The sequence below is a fragment of the Salvelinus sp. IW2-2015 genome, linkage group LG17, assembly GCF_002910315.2.
Source record: "Salvelinus sp. IW2-2015 linkage group LG17, ASM291031v2, whole genome shotgun sequence".
NCBI classification, from domain to species: Eukaryota; Metazoa; Chordata; class Actinopteri; order Salmoniformes; family Salmonidae; genus Salvelinus; species Salvelinus sp. IW2-2015.
Genome location: NC_036857.1, coordinates 17,019,961 through 17,036,849, shown reverse-complemented (window position 1 = coordinate 17,036,849; position 16,889 = coordinate 17,019,961). Strand labels below are relative to the sequence as shown.

At 41.6% G+C, this 16,889-nt stretch overlaps 2 protein-coding genes across 3 annotated transcripts; one reads left to right on the top strand and one right to left on the bottom strand.

The window, feature by feature from the left end:
• Positions 1-1,245: 1,245 nt before the first annotated feature.
• Positions 1,246-11,168, bottom strand: LOC111976548 (matrix metalloproteinase-23). Of its 2 annotated transcripts, none has more exons than XM_024005465.2 (8): positions 10,812-11,168; positions 5,350-5,489; positions 5,003-5,142; positions 4,389-4,556; positions 3,783-3,947; positions 3,296-3,406; positions 2,161-2,287; positions 1,246-2,063 (listed from the first exon to the last, which is right to left on the bottom strand). In XM_024005465.2, the coding sequence occupies exons 1-8, from the start codon at positions 10,935-10,937 to the stop codon at positions 1,889-1,891; spliced, it is 1,152 nt and encodes a 383-aa protein (XP_023861233.1). In that variant the 5' UTR covers positions 10,938-11,168; the 3' UTR covers positions 1,246-1,888. The 2 variants fall into 2 exon arrangements, with proteins under 2 accessions (XP_023861233.1, XP_023861234.1); XM_024005466.2 differs by having other exon boundaries at positions 5,350-5,485; positions 10,812-11,167.
• A 917-nt stretch (positions 11,169-12,085) lies between these two features.
• On the top strand, positions 12,086-14,784 carry LOC111976550 (ubiA prenyltransferase domain-containing protein 1). Its single transcript, XM_024005470.2, has 3 exons — positions 12,086-12,297; positions 12,801-13,396; positions 13,518-14,784. The coding sequence occupies exons 2-3, from the start codon at positions 12,838-12,840 to the stop codon at positions 14,003-14,005; spliced, it is 1,047 nt and encodes a 348-aa protein (XP_023861238.1). The 5' UTR covers positions 12,086-12,297; positions 12,801-12,837; the 3' UTR covers positions 14,006-14,784.
• The last annotated feature ends 2,105 nt before the right edge of the window (positions 14,785-16,889 follow it).

Sequence of the window (16,889 nt, the reverse complement as noted above, 5' to 3'; positions counted from 1 at the left end):
GTATGGGGTACTCCTTAGAATCAGCAGAAATTGACATGCAGATGAACTGATTAATGCGAGTCCCCTCTAAGCCCTTCTGTGGAGTATTACACCTGATGTGTCAAATGAGTAGGCAAAGCATTGGGGCCACCTAAAGGATAACTAAACTAGCTGGATGTCTTAGGTGTTTCATATCTAAATAAAGGTTGAAACAGTTCATATGACTGCAAACAATGTTTTTGGTTTACGCATTTTCGATCCAGAGCATCCCAAATATGGTGACATGTCTGGTGAMTATGCAGGCCATGGAAGAACTGGGACATTTTCAGCTACCAGGAATTGTTTACAGACCCTTGTGACATYGGGCCGTGCATTATCATGCTGAAACATGAGGTGATGGCGGCGGATGAATGGCACGACAATGGGCCTCAGGATCTTGTCACGGTATCTTTGTGCATTCAAATTGCCATCGATAAAATGTAATTGTGTTGTCTGTAGCTTATGCCTGTCCATACAATAACCCCACCTCCACCATGGGTACTCTGTTCACAACGTTGACATCAGCAAACCGCTCTCCCACACAACGCCATACATGCTGTTTGCATCTGCCCGGTACAGTTGAAACCGGGATTCATCTGTGAAAAGCACACATCTCCAGTGTGCCAATGGCCATCGAAGGTGAGCATCTGCCCAATGAAGTCGGTTACGGCGCCGAATTGCAGTCAGGTTAAGACCATGGTGAGGACGACGAGCACACAGATGATCTTCCCTGAGACGGTTTGTGCTGAAAGTTTGCAGTTGTGCAAACCCCCAGTTTCATAAGCTGTCCGGGTGACTGGTCTGACGATCCRCAGGTGAAGAAGCCGGATGTGGATGTCCTGGGCTGGCATGGTTATAAGTYGTCTGCGGTTGTGAGGCCGGTTAAACGTACTACCAAATTRGAATAAATGACATTGAAGGCGGCTTATGGTAGAGAAATTAACAGTTCTGGTGGACATTCCTGCAGTCGGCATGCCAATTGTACGCTCCCTCAACTTGAGACATCTGTGGCAGTGTGTGTGAGACAAAACTGCTCATTTTAGTGCCCTTTTATTGTCCCCAGCACAAGGTGCGTCTGTTTTAATGATCATGCTGTTTAATCAGCTTCTTGATATTCCACACCCGTCAGGTGGATAGATTATTTTAGCAAAGGAGAAATGCTCAGTAACAGGGATGTAAATAAATGTGTGCACAACATTTGAGAGAAATTTGCTTTTTGTGCATATGGAACTTTTCTGTGATCTTTTATTTCAGCTCATGAAACATGGAACCAACATGTTGTTTATACTGTAGGTGTCATGCATTGATGCAGTAGCTTTTAGAATGCATTACCCATGGCATAAAGTAGCCAGGCTAGTTACATTTATTTGAAATTCCTGGACAATATTTAGGAAAGTTTGAGGCTACTAGCTACCCTGTAAGTGTCAGTGAGCTCTAACTTCAATGAACAGTCTATTGTTCACATAATACATAACAGAAACAATGCCAGCAGTGTATCTAATACTCACAATGTAGTTTTACATCTAGATTCTATATACTACTTACCACAGAACAAAAGGGTTTATTGTGCACATACGAAAATGCATTACAAAAAAACAGACCTGAAACATGATTGTTTTGAGGGTATTGTTTAGACAATGTACATACATTAAAATATGTGCCCAAGTGAGTGAGGTCCCCGTTTTGAACAAGCAATGTTTGAGTGAAGGTGTGCTTTAAATATAATTCCTAGAACGGACATCCCATTCAAGTCAATGTGTGAAAATGCAGTTGCCTAAGGGCTTTTCCTCTTCTGGTAATTCTGTTTCTACGGTTGTGTGTTCTCTGTGCTAATACCCAGTGCTTCTATGTGCGGATGGGGGCATCACCCTCAGAAGCGCACTCGTACCCTCCAAGAGTAGTTGGTGAGGACCTTGTTCTTTTTCCTCACGATGCAGGTGTATGTGCCCTCGTTGATGGCGTTGGCCACGATACTGATGTGATCGTCTTTTAGGGAGATGTAGCCAGGGTGGGAGTACTCCAGAATCTCTCCGTCCTTGTACCAGCTACAGAAACAGTAAAAATACATTTAAATTCAGTCCATTGTTGGTATGATATCATGATTTATTAGAAGTGATATTGGGCTAAATAAGACATACTCACTATACTTTGCCTGACTTTGCTGCAATTTTCTTTCCACATCGGAACGTGAGCTTCTTCCCCTCAGCCACCAGCTTGTGTTTGGTCCGTTGGGGGGTGGGGGTGGGGGCCACGGTGGGGAAGGGGAACTCTGAGGAAAGTTAGGGAACACAAGGTTAAAGGCTGGGGTATCCACTTCTGTATAGTCTTAGTCTTAACCAGACATGACTCAGTGTGGTATGGCTTTAATTTCACAAAATGATGTTAGTCTTTTCATTAAATGTTTACTCCAAAAAGTAAACAAAGAAGCGCCAAGAAAATGTCTTCTTAGTTATTGTTTAATCTGATCTGAGTCGGAATTTAGGATCATACTTAAAATTATCCCCCAAGACATACACACTCAAACTAAGCATAAAAGCTCCTATCTGCCTACATGTGCATCAAAACTTCATGGCAACTCCATTGTATATGTTTTAGGACATTCTCTATCTAGTTAATTTACCCAAGTGCTATGGCCATTCGATGAGTGTAAACACGATGTTGTGCCTCATGATCAGTTGGAAGTTTGTTTAAAAGGCAGCCACTAGTTTGGGCCGCAGAAATCCCAAATTGACCTTCCGCGTCTCTAACACTCAAGCCACAGTCTGAAATTCCAGTGGTTTGGAGTCATACTGGAATTTTCCACAGCCGTACAACGTCTCCCAATCAACAATGAGGAACAGATTAGGAGCCAGGAATGGTATCCTTTCTCCTCTCCACATTCTCCCTTGTTACACATATAAATCGGACAAACCCACAATCTATGGCTGCCGTGGCAAGGAGGAGTCATATCCTGTTGTGCAACAGGAGGCCTCGGCCGTGGTGAGACTGGTTGCGGAGGTTATGGGAATTTAAGCTGTCGAGGTGCTTCACTAAGACGCTCTGCTCGCTTACTATAAAGCAGACCAAAATACATCGAGGTAATTATTTCTGAATGAGTCTCATCCAGTGGCAAGTATCTAATCTGACTTTAAATCAGAAGGGCTGCAAACCCTCATCATGGTTCTGCATGGCTGGACTTTGTTGGCTGCGTTACGATGCATTGGCAAATGGTACAGATGCGATTCCTGCACCAGTAGATTGGGAGTAATCTTTTTTTCCTTTGCAGTGCTGCTCTTACCGTAACAGAAATCACAGCTCGAGGGGCAGTGCTTCTGCATGAGCTTTCGCTTGCTGTCGCAATAGCCTTTCCGCGCCCAGGCTGGACAGATAAATAATCTATCCAAACATCCTACAGGGGAGGAGGAAAGAGGGATGAGAGTGCTAATTTCAGTCTACAGAAAGGAATTTGGGATGACAATCTGTCTTCACATTTATAATGACTCACTGTATTAAAGGTTCAACAATACTCATTAAGGCCACGTTTACTTGCAGCAGGTAGTATAGATGCTTCACAAATAATTTATTTATAGTGCTTAGGAAGAAATCATGAATAGTCTATAAAGCCTGTATAAATTGGTTGTTTAAAGTGGGACCATTATTTTAAATGAGGATTTATTTCATTTGAAAGATATGCTTCCGGTGATTGTTTTGTGCTACAAAACAATATGACACTGTTTATTCTGTCTGTTTTACAGGGCTCTTTGCTTGTGGGTGCTTGGCTTTACCATGGAGTCGGTGCAGGCCCCACACCTCGTCCTGTGTGATGAGCTTGCGCCCCGTTAGAGTTGCGTTCAGGTGCATGATGGCCTTGGGGTTCAGGGAGTGCATGAGGCCCAGGACGTGGCCAATCTCGTGAGCCGCTACATGGACCAAGTCTGTCAGCCACACCCCTGCACAAACCAACAACACAAAACTGTTCATTCTGTCTCAGTAATTGGGGTGCATCTCAATAGTAGCTACTTTCGAAAGTCCTTTCCCTCATCCACTGAACTATACACATGAAAGCTAGTTCTGAGTGGCATAACAACATATGGCTTTCACCTATACCTGTCTTTTCAGATCAGTGTCGATGAAGCAGATGGCTACTGAGACACAGTTGATCTAACAACGGCAAAATCTAACTACGCTTCTAAGTTCACAGTATCTTCCAACCATTACACTGTGGACTATTCCAGCTTCAAGACATAATTGCCAACTACAGTGTCCACGATTTTCACTTTTCAACCCTGTGCATCTGACTAATTCAACTGGACATCCAGCAAGTAGCTTTGGTGCTYAGTGCACAACAGCAGCTTACAAAAATCAGGAAAGAGATCACCCAAGGTGCCTGCCTTTTTTCCAGCTGAAGCGCATGTTTCCCAGAATCCAATACTCATGGTCGTCAAAGTGGATCTCGCCCGTCGGAGGGAAGAAAGCATGTGCCAGTTCGCCGGTGATGCCGTCGAAACAGTGGTGCAAGTAGGACTGCAGGCAGTCTGTGTGGTTGATGGGGTAGAAGCCTGCCAAAAAGAGACAGACCTGTGCCTCAGACAGCGCAACCAAGAGGGGAAACTCTCCAGCCTCTCTCATTCTACATACAATAGAGTCTAGAAGATGATGGATTTCAAACTTCTTAACCCCACTGAGGATGACTGTCATTTTTCACACTTGCATCAAGTATTTATGCTGGAACAAGGATCCCAGATCATGGGGCTCCCACTCTGATGGCTTCGGCATTATTTAGATCATTTTAAAATGATTACACATGCTTGGAAGGTGTACAGGACTCTTTGTCATACAAATAAAGCCATGAATCATGCTGAACATTAGATAACTAGACAGTAGGTGGAGATTTGTTCATTTCAAATGCTGAGGGCATTTCAGACATGTCACTGTATAGTCCTACTAGATTATATGCCAGTCATCATGCCTGATATACTTTAGGTGGGGGCACAACAACATATACCTATCTTGATGTCTGCCTCCTGGTCAGCGGGCACCTCTCTAAAGCTGAAGGGCGAGACATCACTCCACATAGTGAAGGCTTTGGCAATGCCCCGGCGCGTGTCACTGGCATTCATCAGGTTCCTTGGGAAAGAGAGCAGCCTGCACAGACACAATGCCATTATCTGGGGAAACCACTTGGCATATTACAACAGCAGAAATCAGTAAAAGCAATTGGAGCTATCATAAAGCTCTAAGACAGCTGTCCCTTGTAAATATGTCTGAAGTCAATTCAAACAGCATTTCCTTTTGTTTTTAGACAGTAAATGTTTGGTAAGAAAGGAGGGTGAAATAAAATAATCTCCAAACTTGTAAGTGAGCTTGAACTTGTCCCATTTGAGTTTCTCAGGGGTGAGGGTGTAGCGCTTGTTCCTGGAGAGGTGGAGAACCTGCGTGCGGGCATCTTTGCGAATCCCAATCATTAACACACCAGAGGTGTGAACTTCTTCCTTGGACAAAAAAATTGTAGATTAACCACCAGAGATTTGGCGCTACCAGTTAGGAGCGAGGAGAGGAGTTTCAACCTACTGGACACATGTCACCTCAACATCCAAATGTAATTTATATCTATGATCGGGATCTGGATTCCCAGCAAACAAATGTTGGTTTCCAGAACTTTGTGTGAAAGTTATTTGTCAAAGGATAACCTTTAGGAAACGTTACAGATAAATTCTGTGTTCGCTGGGTTGGTCTTAACTTTATTTTTATACTGAACAAAATGTAAATTATTAGTCCCATGTTTCATGAGCTGAAATAAAAGATCCCAGAAATGTTCCATACACACAAAGCTTATTTCTCTAAAATGTTGTGCACAAATTTGTTTACATCCCTGTTAGTGAGCATTTCTCCTTTGCCAAGATAATCCATCCACTTGACAGGTGTGGCATATCAAGAAGCTGATTAAACAGCATGATCATTACACAGGTGCACCTTGTGCAGGAGACAATAAAAGGCCACTCTAAAGTGTGAAGTTTTGTCACACAACACAATGCCACACATGTTGCCAGAAAAATGTATGTTAATTTCTCTTCCTCCAACATCATTTTAGAGAATTTGGCAGAAAGTCCAACTGGCCTCACAACTGCAGACCACGTGTATGGCGTCGTGTGGGTGAGCAGTTTGCTCGTGTCAACGTTGTGAACTGAGTGCCCCATGGCGGCAGTGGAGTTATGGTATGGGCAGGCATAAGCTACAGACAACGAATACAATTGCATTTTATCTATGTCAATTTGAATGCACAAAGATACCGTGACAAGATCCTGAGGCCCATTGTCGTGCCATTCATCCGCTGCCATTACCTCATGTTTCAGCATGATAATGCACGGCCCCATGTCACAAGGGTCTGTAAACAATTCCTGGAAGTTGAACATTTCCATGGTCTGCATACTCGCCAGACATGTCACTCATTGAGCATGTTTGGGATGCTCTTGATCAACGTGTACAACAGCGTTTTCCAGATCAACTTGTACGACAATATTTTCCAGTTTCCACCAATATCCAGAAACTTCGCACAGTCATTGAAGAAGAATGGGACAACAGGCCACAATCAACAGCCTGATCAACTCTATGTGAAGGAGATATGTCTCGCTGCTTGAGGCAAATGGTGGTCACATCAGATACTGACTGGTTTTCTGATCCACACCCCTACTTTCTTTTAAAGGTATCTGTGACCAACAGATGCATATCTGTATTCCCAGTCATGTGAACTCCATAGATTAGGACCAAATTAATTTATTGCAATTGACTGATTTCCTTATTTGAACTGTAACTAAGTCAAATCTTTGAAATTGTTGCATGTTGCGTTTAGATTTTTGTTCAGTAGATAATTAACCTAGAATACAATTGTGTTTATGAACTACACATAGCTAGTGCTTAGTATTTTATCACTGTTAGTGTTCCTGTCTTCGTGGCTGACTGACAGATTATTATGATATGACTGACTTGATCCAGTGTCTGAACCAGACCAAAGAACCAAGGACCAGGAGAATATTGCTAACAACATGAGATGGAAGAACAGAAGTATTCATGGGAGGAACTTGAGAAACTGGACAAAAACAGTGGAGATCCCCGAGAAGTAAAAAGTAAAAGTTGTAACACTTTACTTGAAGGGGGTATACATAATGCATGCATAATACCTCCATGATACTTACACCTTTATTCATGTGTCTGCAGTATCATACATTAAAAATGTATAACACATTTATTCAACGTCATTTGTCTTTACTGCCACAGTACCCAACCCTCTGACACACTTCAAGTAGCAGGCGGAGAGCAGCACAGCGTTAACGTTGTACTGTAATCTACTTACACTGTTAGTTGAACTGACAGTTGTGATTCATGGTGTTAATTTATACAGTATTTATAGTTATAATGTTCAAAATCTAAACAATCAACAGTTCCATGCTGCAAGGGTTCTGGTTTGACGAGACCAGCTGAGGATACTCAACTCTAAATCTGCAGTGTCTAGAGGCTATTATCCCAATGCATTGCATGTGAATGTTACATGTTACATTTTCATGCAAGGGCATTCCATTTTGTAGAAAAAGGAAGTGGTCAGCAGTAAAACTGCTTTCCAAACTTTAAGTATGATACATTTTGCAGATACAATATGTCTGATGTCCCTTTGGGGAGGGGCAAATGAGACTCTCCAAATAATAACACCAGTATTCTATTCTTGTTTTACAGCTGTGAAAGGCCAGCTATAGGTGCTTACTGTTTAAGAGTGTTTAGAAATATGTTGTGACTTTGTTTTTATATAATACTAATAGAATGTAAAATATACAGTTACAGTATACACTACCGTTCAAAAGTTTGGGGTCACTTAGAAATGTCCTTATTTTTTAAAGAAAAGCWGATTTTTTGTCCATTTAAAATAACATCAAATTGATCAGAAATACAGTGTAGACATTGTTAATGTTGTAAATGACTATTGTAGTTGGAAACGGCAGATTTTTTATGGAATATCTACATAGGTGTACAGAGGCCCATTATCAGCAACCATCCCTCCTGTGTTCCAATGGCACGTTGTATGAGCTAACATAAGTTTATCATTTRAAAAGGCTAATTGATCATTAGAAAACCCTTTTGCAATTATGTTAGCACAGCTGAAAACTGTTGTTCTGATTAAAGAAGCAATAAAACTGTCCTTCTTTAGACTAGTTGAGTATCTGGAGCATCAGCATTTGAGGGTTCGATTACAGGCTCAAAATGGCCAGAAACAAATAACTTTCTTCTGAAACTCGTCAGTCTAAACACCAGTCTCAACATCAACAGTGAAGAGGCGACTCCGGGATGCTGGCCTTCTAGGCAGAGTTCCTCTGTCCAGTGTCTCTGTTCTTTTGCCCATCTTAATCTTTTCTTTTTATTGGCCAGTCTGAGATATGGCTTTTTCTTTGCAACTCTGTCAAGAAGGCCAACATCCGGTAGTCGCCTCTTCACTGTTGACGTTGAGACTTGTGTTTTGCAGGTACTATTTAATGAATCTGCCAGTTGAGGACTTGTGAGGCGTCTGTTTCTCAACTAGACACTCTAATGTACTTGTCCTCTTGCTTAGTTGTGCACCGGGGCCTTCCACTCCTCTTTCTATTCTGGTTAGAGTCAGTTTGCACTGTTCTGTGAAGGGAGTAGTACACAGCATTGTACGAGATCTAAGGTTTCTTGGCAATTTCTCACATGGAATAGCCTTCATTTCTCAGAACAAGAATAGACTGACGTGTTTCAGAAGAAAGGTCTTTGTTTCTGGCCATTTTGAGCCTGTAATTGAACCCACAAATGCTGATGCTCCAGATACTCAACTAGTCTAAAGAAGGACCGTTTTATTGCTTCTTTAATCAGAACAACAGTTTTCAGCTGTGCTAACATAATTGCAAAGGGTTTTCTAATGCTAAATTAGCCTTTAAAAATGATCAACTTGGATTAGCTAACACAACGTGCCATTGGAACACAGGAGTGATGGTTGCTGATAATGGGCCTCTGTACGCCTATGTAGATATTCCATTAAAAATCTGCCGTTTCCAGCTACAATAGTCATTTACAACATTAACAATGTCTACACTGTATTTCTGATCAATTTGATGTTATTTTAATGGACAAAAAATGTGCTTTTCTTTCAAAAATAAGAACATTTCTAAGTGACCCCAAACTTTTGAAAGGTAGTGTACACTGACTGATTATSCAATAACTTTAGGTGACTTTGTTATCGGGAACTTTTATGACAAGTGAATAAGCTAATTTAGCCTATCCACAGATCTACTCCACAGTCCTTATCATCAACGATAAGGGATTGGACCAACACGACCTGACCAAGTTCAACATTTACATACAAATACAGTGGAAATACAACCCCCAAAAATTGCTATTTCTAAACATATGAATTTATACTATTAAAATATCTATATGAAAATTAAATATTTTTTCTCAGAGAAATAATGTAGACACTATATGTAAAGGACGTCACGCTGCTTGCCACGCTGCTGATTCAGCCCATACCTGGCGCTAACTCGGGACCTCTGCCATGCTAGCACACGTGACCGCCCTCCTGAAGTGTCTTACCAGTCGGAAAAAGCTAGCTATTCGCTGGCACAAGTGGGGACACTTCAGGCTGAGGAGTAAGTTTCACACATCCCCATGTGCTACATATGCATTCCTTTTTTAATGTTCCTCAATCCTCAGGAAAACAAGGGCTTTGCCAAGAGCTGAGGCCTAGACACCCAGACGAACACCAGAGGAGCCCTGCAGAAGACTGGAGTCTTCCTGCCACACTGATAACAGAGTCAAGGAAACATACACTACAAAAGAAGAGGACATAGCCTAGAAGTTGGAGCAGGCATTCCACTTAAATTGGAGCAATGTGAGAACAGTCCATGATTTCTTGAAGCTACATGTTGTTCTAAGCTGTACCATTTGCTACACCATTTCTTCCTATGGAAAACAACTGAAAATGTTCCAAAACAAGCGCACTGGAGATAACCTTTAGAACCTGATCATTCAGTGCTCAACCAACATGCTAAGCTCCTCTTACTGTGATCTCCTTTGAAGATTCCCAAACTGTTTGCCCCTGGTTTATTAATCAAGGATTCTGAGAAGTCTGCATTTGACTTAGTGTGAATTAATGAACAATATAAGATACTTTTAGAATAGCTAACTTGGTATAAGTGAGGGTTAAGACTTCATCCAGTCAGATCAAAACATTTTTATTGTGGCTACAATGCAATAAGAAGTGTTTTTTTCCTCAACTGGGACAAAAATCAGTGCAAAACCAACCAAATTCTTAATTATTCTACAGAGATTGCATATCATACAAGCAAGTCTAGCTCCTGTGATGATATGTCTCTTTCAAAGGAAATGTCATAATGGATTTTTGTCCCTTATTCTATACTAACTGTAGGCTATTGGAAAGGCGTACAATTATATTCCTTGCATGCACCATCAAAACGAAAGAATTCCTCCAATTATATAATATGAATAGGCTACATTATAAATTATATGTATAATTACTGATTATATAAAGGAATTTCTGTCTGATGAAGTTTATCCAAAAATGTGATTCATATTACAATTACATTTGATTTATTTATCATTTGCTCATTTGTCACCAAGCAGATGTATTGGTAGACACTGAAAAAAACAAGTTAAAATAAAATGAAAATATTGTTGCCCTAAATGGGTTTAATCATCCAAAATCTTGATCATAACTTATTCCAGCATAACCTGTATTCAGCAGTGCAATTAAAGGAGGTATCAAGTTAGAAAGTTGAATTCTCACACCATACCTCTATTCTCCAGGTGGGAAATGCCGTGGTTTCTTGCATCCCTTCAAACAGAACCCCAAGCACCGCCACAGCCAGCAGAGCACTGAAGTCGCCTCTTTGTAAACTTCTGAACGTCTGACACACCATCGTTGCGATATCACCTTCCAGAAAAAATCCCTAAACAAAGACAGACTAGTCAATTTCACCACCATCTATCCGCATGGATATCAATGGCCATCCAATGCATCCTTTTATTTGACAAATTATTTTTAAATTGAGGATAACGGTGTTAAGGCTGGAATCCTTGGTCACCCGCCGCCAGCTCCAGGCTGCATCAAACTTTGCAGCTTTCTATACAACCTTCGGCCGCAGCGCTATTCCACAGTCTGCCAAATGGTTTCACATTACTTTAAATGGAGGTCAGAGTTTGACAAGTTTAAATGGAAAGGAAACCAGCTGCACGTAGTCGACAATCTTAAAACTATTTTGATTTAACTATTATTTTTGCATGCTTATTAATCTAGAAGTGCATAACAGAGATTTGATCATGGATTTAAAAAATATAGGCCTGCTCAAATACCTATGTGTGGGTCTCTCATTTTAGCTGAGGAATACGCATAGGGCAATAGGTTGACTTTGATTTATATTGAACCTTATTTAAATATGTTCTGACTCTTAATTAAAAATGCAATATTTTTTTGTTCTAATTGCATAGGAAAATAGTATATCTGTGACAGGCTATTGCCTGATGCAAGCAACAAATATTTCTCAAATTATATTTTAATTGGAGTAAATTACCTACATCAAATTAATTGTGAAAATGTATGTCAGTAGGCCTATGCTGATAGGCATATATTCTGCAGATCTGTGTAAAACTCGTGCGTTTGTGAAGGCCCAAAACACGCAATTTGAGTCTGGGCTGCATTCGTATTCAGCAACGTTCGAAAATAATTGGAAAACAAATTGCTTCACAAGTGTTTTTATTAAGAGAGTATGGTATTTGCCCTGAGATGATGGTCTGAATTTAGTTGAACGTTTTCCCCCGTTTACGAATCTGGGTGGGATAGTGAGAGATCGCACTGAACCACCACCAGAGAATCAATAACTCCCTGGCCTGCCTTYGTATTTCTAATACATCCGTTGGTGCGAGTGTACAAAATATGCGATATTTTAAATCCTAAATTTTTCCAGATATTTGTATTATTTTATTTAAATGTTCTTATTGAGGAAAGGCTTCTTCTTGCACATGTCATCTACAACACCCGGAACGCAGATCACATTGAAGTGTGTTTCTAACGGCGCCTATTTACGTCTGCACTCACTCAAGAGGGTTGGACGAAATGTCGTCCGTCAGGGTTAACTGTGATCAGCCAGTGAAATATTCTCGAAATTGACACGTAGCAAGTTTATCAAGGAGTAGGGTCAGCCCTGTGGTTAGGTAGCAGTCACATAAATATGTTGTTACATGGCGTGAAATAGTTTATCAGTTAACGGATACATAAAACAGGTAAAGTCTGGTTTCGGACATTTKATTTGGCCCTGGCTTTTGGCTTGCTAATAGCACACTGGATAGTTAGCTTTAATCCTTTAATCTATGTAGTTGACTATCCAGCAGTGCAATGCTCTAAATGCCAATTTTGCGAGGTTGTAGGGAGCAAGCAATGTGGCCATCCAACAGGTGTGTTGTACAATTCACACATGGTGCATTGAAATTCAGTTGGTCCAACTAGCATATTTCTAGCTACTCGGGAAATACTGTAAATTAACAGACTCGTTTGCTACCTACGTTTTAGCATGTAGTAGCACGCTTTAATCCTGCTCAACAACAACAAAACATTCTGGTCTCACGCTCTTGCAACCCTTCAATTATGACGGACAGACAATACAAAAACTACTCCATACTGGTTTTCAATAACTTAGAGCCTGTATTCTGATGCTCTTGTTCATTAAATGAGATGTTCATTGTACATAAATGACATTCTATGTGTGACCTCTGTAATTCTGTTACAGGTTTACCTTCTGTTTCTTTGTGGACCCTGGCAGAGGTATGGCTGTGGGGCAGAAACCAAGCAGTGCAGAGACATTTGTTTTGGCTGGATTGAATGGACATAGTGAGACAAGGCACACCGGTTTGAATGACACTGTGCAGAATCACACCGCTGACCAGCGAAGCTCGGGGAGGGCCAGAGTCGCGTCTGACATGAGGTACAAGTGTGCTGCTTATGTGCTGGCCCTGCGACCGTGGAGTTTCAGCGCCTCCCTCACACCGGTGGCTCTGGGCAGTGCCCTGGCCTACAAGCTGGAGGGCTCTGTGGACTTGGTCATCCTCATGGTGTGTGCCGTGGCAGTACTGGTGGTGCACGGGGCAGGGAATCTGGTTAACACTTACTATGACTTCTCCAAAGGGATCGACCACAAGAAGAGRGACGATAGGACTCTGGTGGATGAGATCCTGGCGCCGCAGGATGTGGTCATGTTCGGAGCGCTGCTCTACTCTCTGGGCTGCTTGTGTGCCACCCTGCTCTACTTTCTCTCCACGTTGAGGATGGAGCATCTGGCCCTTATTTATTTTGGAGGGCTCTCCAGCTCTTTTCTGTACACGGGAGGTGAGCTTGGCATTAACTTGTTTCAAAATGTACAGACATTATTTCCCTCACTTTATTTACAAGTACACACACACACACTAATATCCAGATTCTTACGATACCTTCCTTGTCCTGTTTCCAGGCATTGGTCTTAAGTACGTGGCCCTGGGGGACGTGGTGATCCTGATCACTTTTGGCCCCCTGGCGGTCATGTTTGCCCACGCCGTGCAGGTGGGCTACCTGTCTGTCCTGCCTCTGGTCTACGCCATTCCCCTGGCCCTCAATACAGAGGCTATCCTACACAGCAACAATACCAGGGACATGGACTCTGACAAACAGGCGGGCATTGTCACTCTGGCCATTCTCATCGGGCCCACGCTGTCCTACATCCTCTTCAACCTCCTGCTGTTTGTCCCTTATGTGCTCTTCTGCATCCTGGCCACCCACTACACCATCAGCATGGCCCTGCCCCTGCTCACGTTGCCCATGGCCTTCCCCCTAGAGAGGCAGTTCCGCAGCCAGTGCTATTCCAAGATCCCCCAAAAGACAGCCAAGCTCAACCTCCTGATGGGACTTTTCTATGTCTTTGGGATCATTCTGGCACCTCAAGGCAGCTTACCGCTACTGTGATTGAATTGTAGCTTCTTTTATAGCTTTTTTTGTTGATGAAATGCAGACTAGTTTATGTACATCTTTGTATTTGTAATTATTTACTTGAGTTCAAAGGCTTTAATGTATTGTCTAATTTATACGTCCAGAGAAACAGTTTAGTTACTCTTCTTTAATACTGACAGATATAACCAGATGCGTAACTGGTCCATTATTTTGCGTAGTTCTGTGTATCGATTGAAGTCTGAGGTGTGTTCAGACTCATTTGGTATAAGACTACAGTACAGAGGACATTTCAAGTCCTGATGCCTCAAAATGAGGACAGACATTGAAGAAACGGTTGCCATGGGTTGCAGCGGGCCCTCATACTTGCTACCAGTGATGCAATTCTTCAAAATGTCAATAAACCAAATCTAAACCATTTAATCTCTGTAAATTGAAATTAAATGTCAGTTTTTTTTGGTTATGTTAGGACAATACCCTGATTTATTAGTCAGGGTTTGAGGTTAAAATTATGAATTGCAATAGTGTTTTTATTTGGAGGGGTATGATATGGTAGCCTTGTAATTATCAGGTTTTGCAGTCAAGGTTTGGTAATTTCCATTTTATTTTGTTAGACAGAGGAGTGCAACCAATAATCGATCCAGTCTATAAACAAATACAAATTAATGTACATGGAAATGCCCCCAAATGTTCCAAATCTCAGCCTAATTTGCATCGGACCAGTTAGTGATCTTTTACATTTAATAGTAAAATTCTATGTTTTGGAAAGTTATGTATTCATTAAGAAATGACATCTATTGTCTTTGTCTTTCTTGTTCCTCACATAATGACATTTCAAATTGGGTTGTCATAAGAGAAAAGAAATAGACTGCAAAAAATGTAATGTTTTTATTTATTTACTTCAGGTTCTTGCTGTCAGAATTTYATATTGAAATAATTTGGACTATTTCAGAGAAGACTATAGTTTTACATTTTTTTTAAAGGTTTTGAAATATGCATTGTAAATGGGTCCAGTGCCCATACTCTGCCACAGCTTTCTGTTGAGCTCCAAACTTCAGGTTTGAATAAGACCTCAATTCACCAATTGGAGTCAGTGCTTATCATTAGATATGCAAGCCCACAGTATTAATCCTCTGGAAGCCAGGAGGTTTTGTTCCCCCTCTGGCTTATGCATTGGAGATCTTCATGGGCTATACTCAGCCTTGTCTCAGGGTAGTAAGTTGGTGGTCTGTTGTTATCCCTCTAGTGGTGTGGGGACTGTGCTTTGGCAAAGTGGGTGGGGGTATTGTCGGATGGAGCCACAGTGTCCCCCGACCCACCCCTGTCTAAGCCTCCAGTATCTATACTGCAATAGTTTATGTGCCAGGGGGCTAGGTCAGTCTGTTATATCTGGTGTAATTCTCCTGTCTTATCTGGTGTCCTGTGTGAATTTAAGTATGCTGCCTCTAATTCTCTCTCCGTCTCGGAGGACCGGAGCCCTACGATCATGCCTCAGGACTATCTGGCCCGATGACTCCTGGCAGTCCCCAGTCCACCTGGTTGTGCTGCTGCACCAGTTTCAACTGTTCTGCCTGCGGCTTTGGAACCCTGACCTGTTCACCAGACGTGCTACCTTGTCCCGGACATGCTGTTTTCAACTCTCGACTGCACCTGCTGTCTCGACCTCTGAATGCTCGGCTATGAAAAGCCAAGTGACATTTCCTCCTGAGGTACTGACCTGTTGCACCCTCTAAAACCACTGTAATTATTATTTGACCCTGCTGGTCATCTATGAATGTTTGAATATCTTGAAGAACAATCTGGCCTTAATGGCCATGTACTCTTAATCTCCACTCGGCACAGCCAGAACAGGACTGGCCAGCCATCAGAGCCTGGTTCCTCTAGGGTTCTTCCTATGTTCCTGCCTTTCTAGGGAGTTTTTCCTAGCCACTGTGCTTCTACATCTGCATTGCTTGCTGTTTGGGGTTTTAGGCAGGGTTTCTGTATAACACTTTGTGACATCTGCTGATGTAAAAAGGGTTTTATAAATACATTTGATTGATTGACTTGTATCCATTTGTAAATAACTTGTTTTATATGGAACAGGACTGGGACATGACCATTGGACTTGTCAGCCAAACTACTCAGTCTGATGGTAAGAATTTGCATCATGTTAACTTACTAAATGTAGAAATGCCTTTGTAGACGGTGTTGTAAAAAGCCATACCGGTATAACTTAAAAGAGCAATCTGTAGTTGCTACATAAATGTTTTAAAACTAATAATTAATAATATTGTACCCTTTGATTCTTGAAGAATATAACTTAGAAATGCCTCATGAGCTTAGTTAAATTGTTGTACCCCATCAGAATCCAACATAAACCAATGTTTGTAAATAAAGTCAATGTAAACCAACACTATACACTTGAGTGTACAAAACATGAATCCCAGCTCTTTCCATGACAGACTGACGAGGTGAAAGTTATGATCCCTTATTGATGACACTTGTTAAATTCACTTTAATCAGTGTAGATGAAGGGGAGGGGACAGGTTAAAGAAGGATTTTAAAGCCTTGAGACAATTGAGACATTAATTGTGTGTGTGCCATTCATAGGGTGAATGGGAAAGAAAAAATATTTAAGTGCCTTTGAACGGGGTATGGTAGTAGGTGCCGGGCGCACCGGTTTGTGTCAAGAACTGCAATGCTGCTGMTTTTTTCACGCTCAACTGTTTCCCGTGCAACTCGATATTAGGAAGGTGTTCTTAATGTTTTGTACACTGTGTATAGCCTCACTACATGGGTAAAACTAATGTTGAAAACATGGATGGTCAGTCCTTGCATCCATACCTCTGTCTATTAATTTGAGAGTGGTTACATTTCTCCAACTCCATCCCTCAACCTTTTACCAAAACTGGGGTGGGGA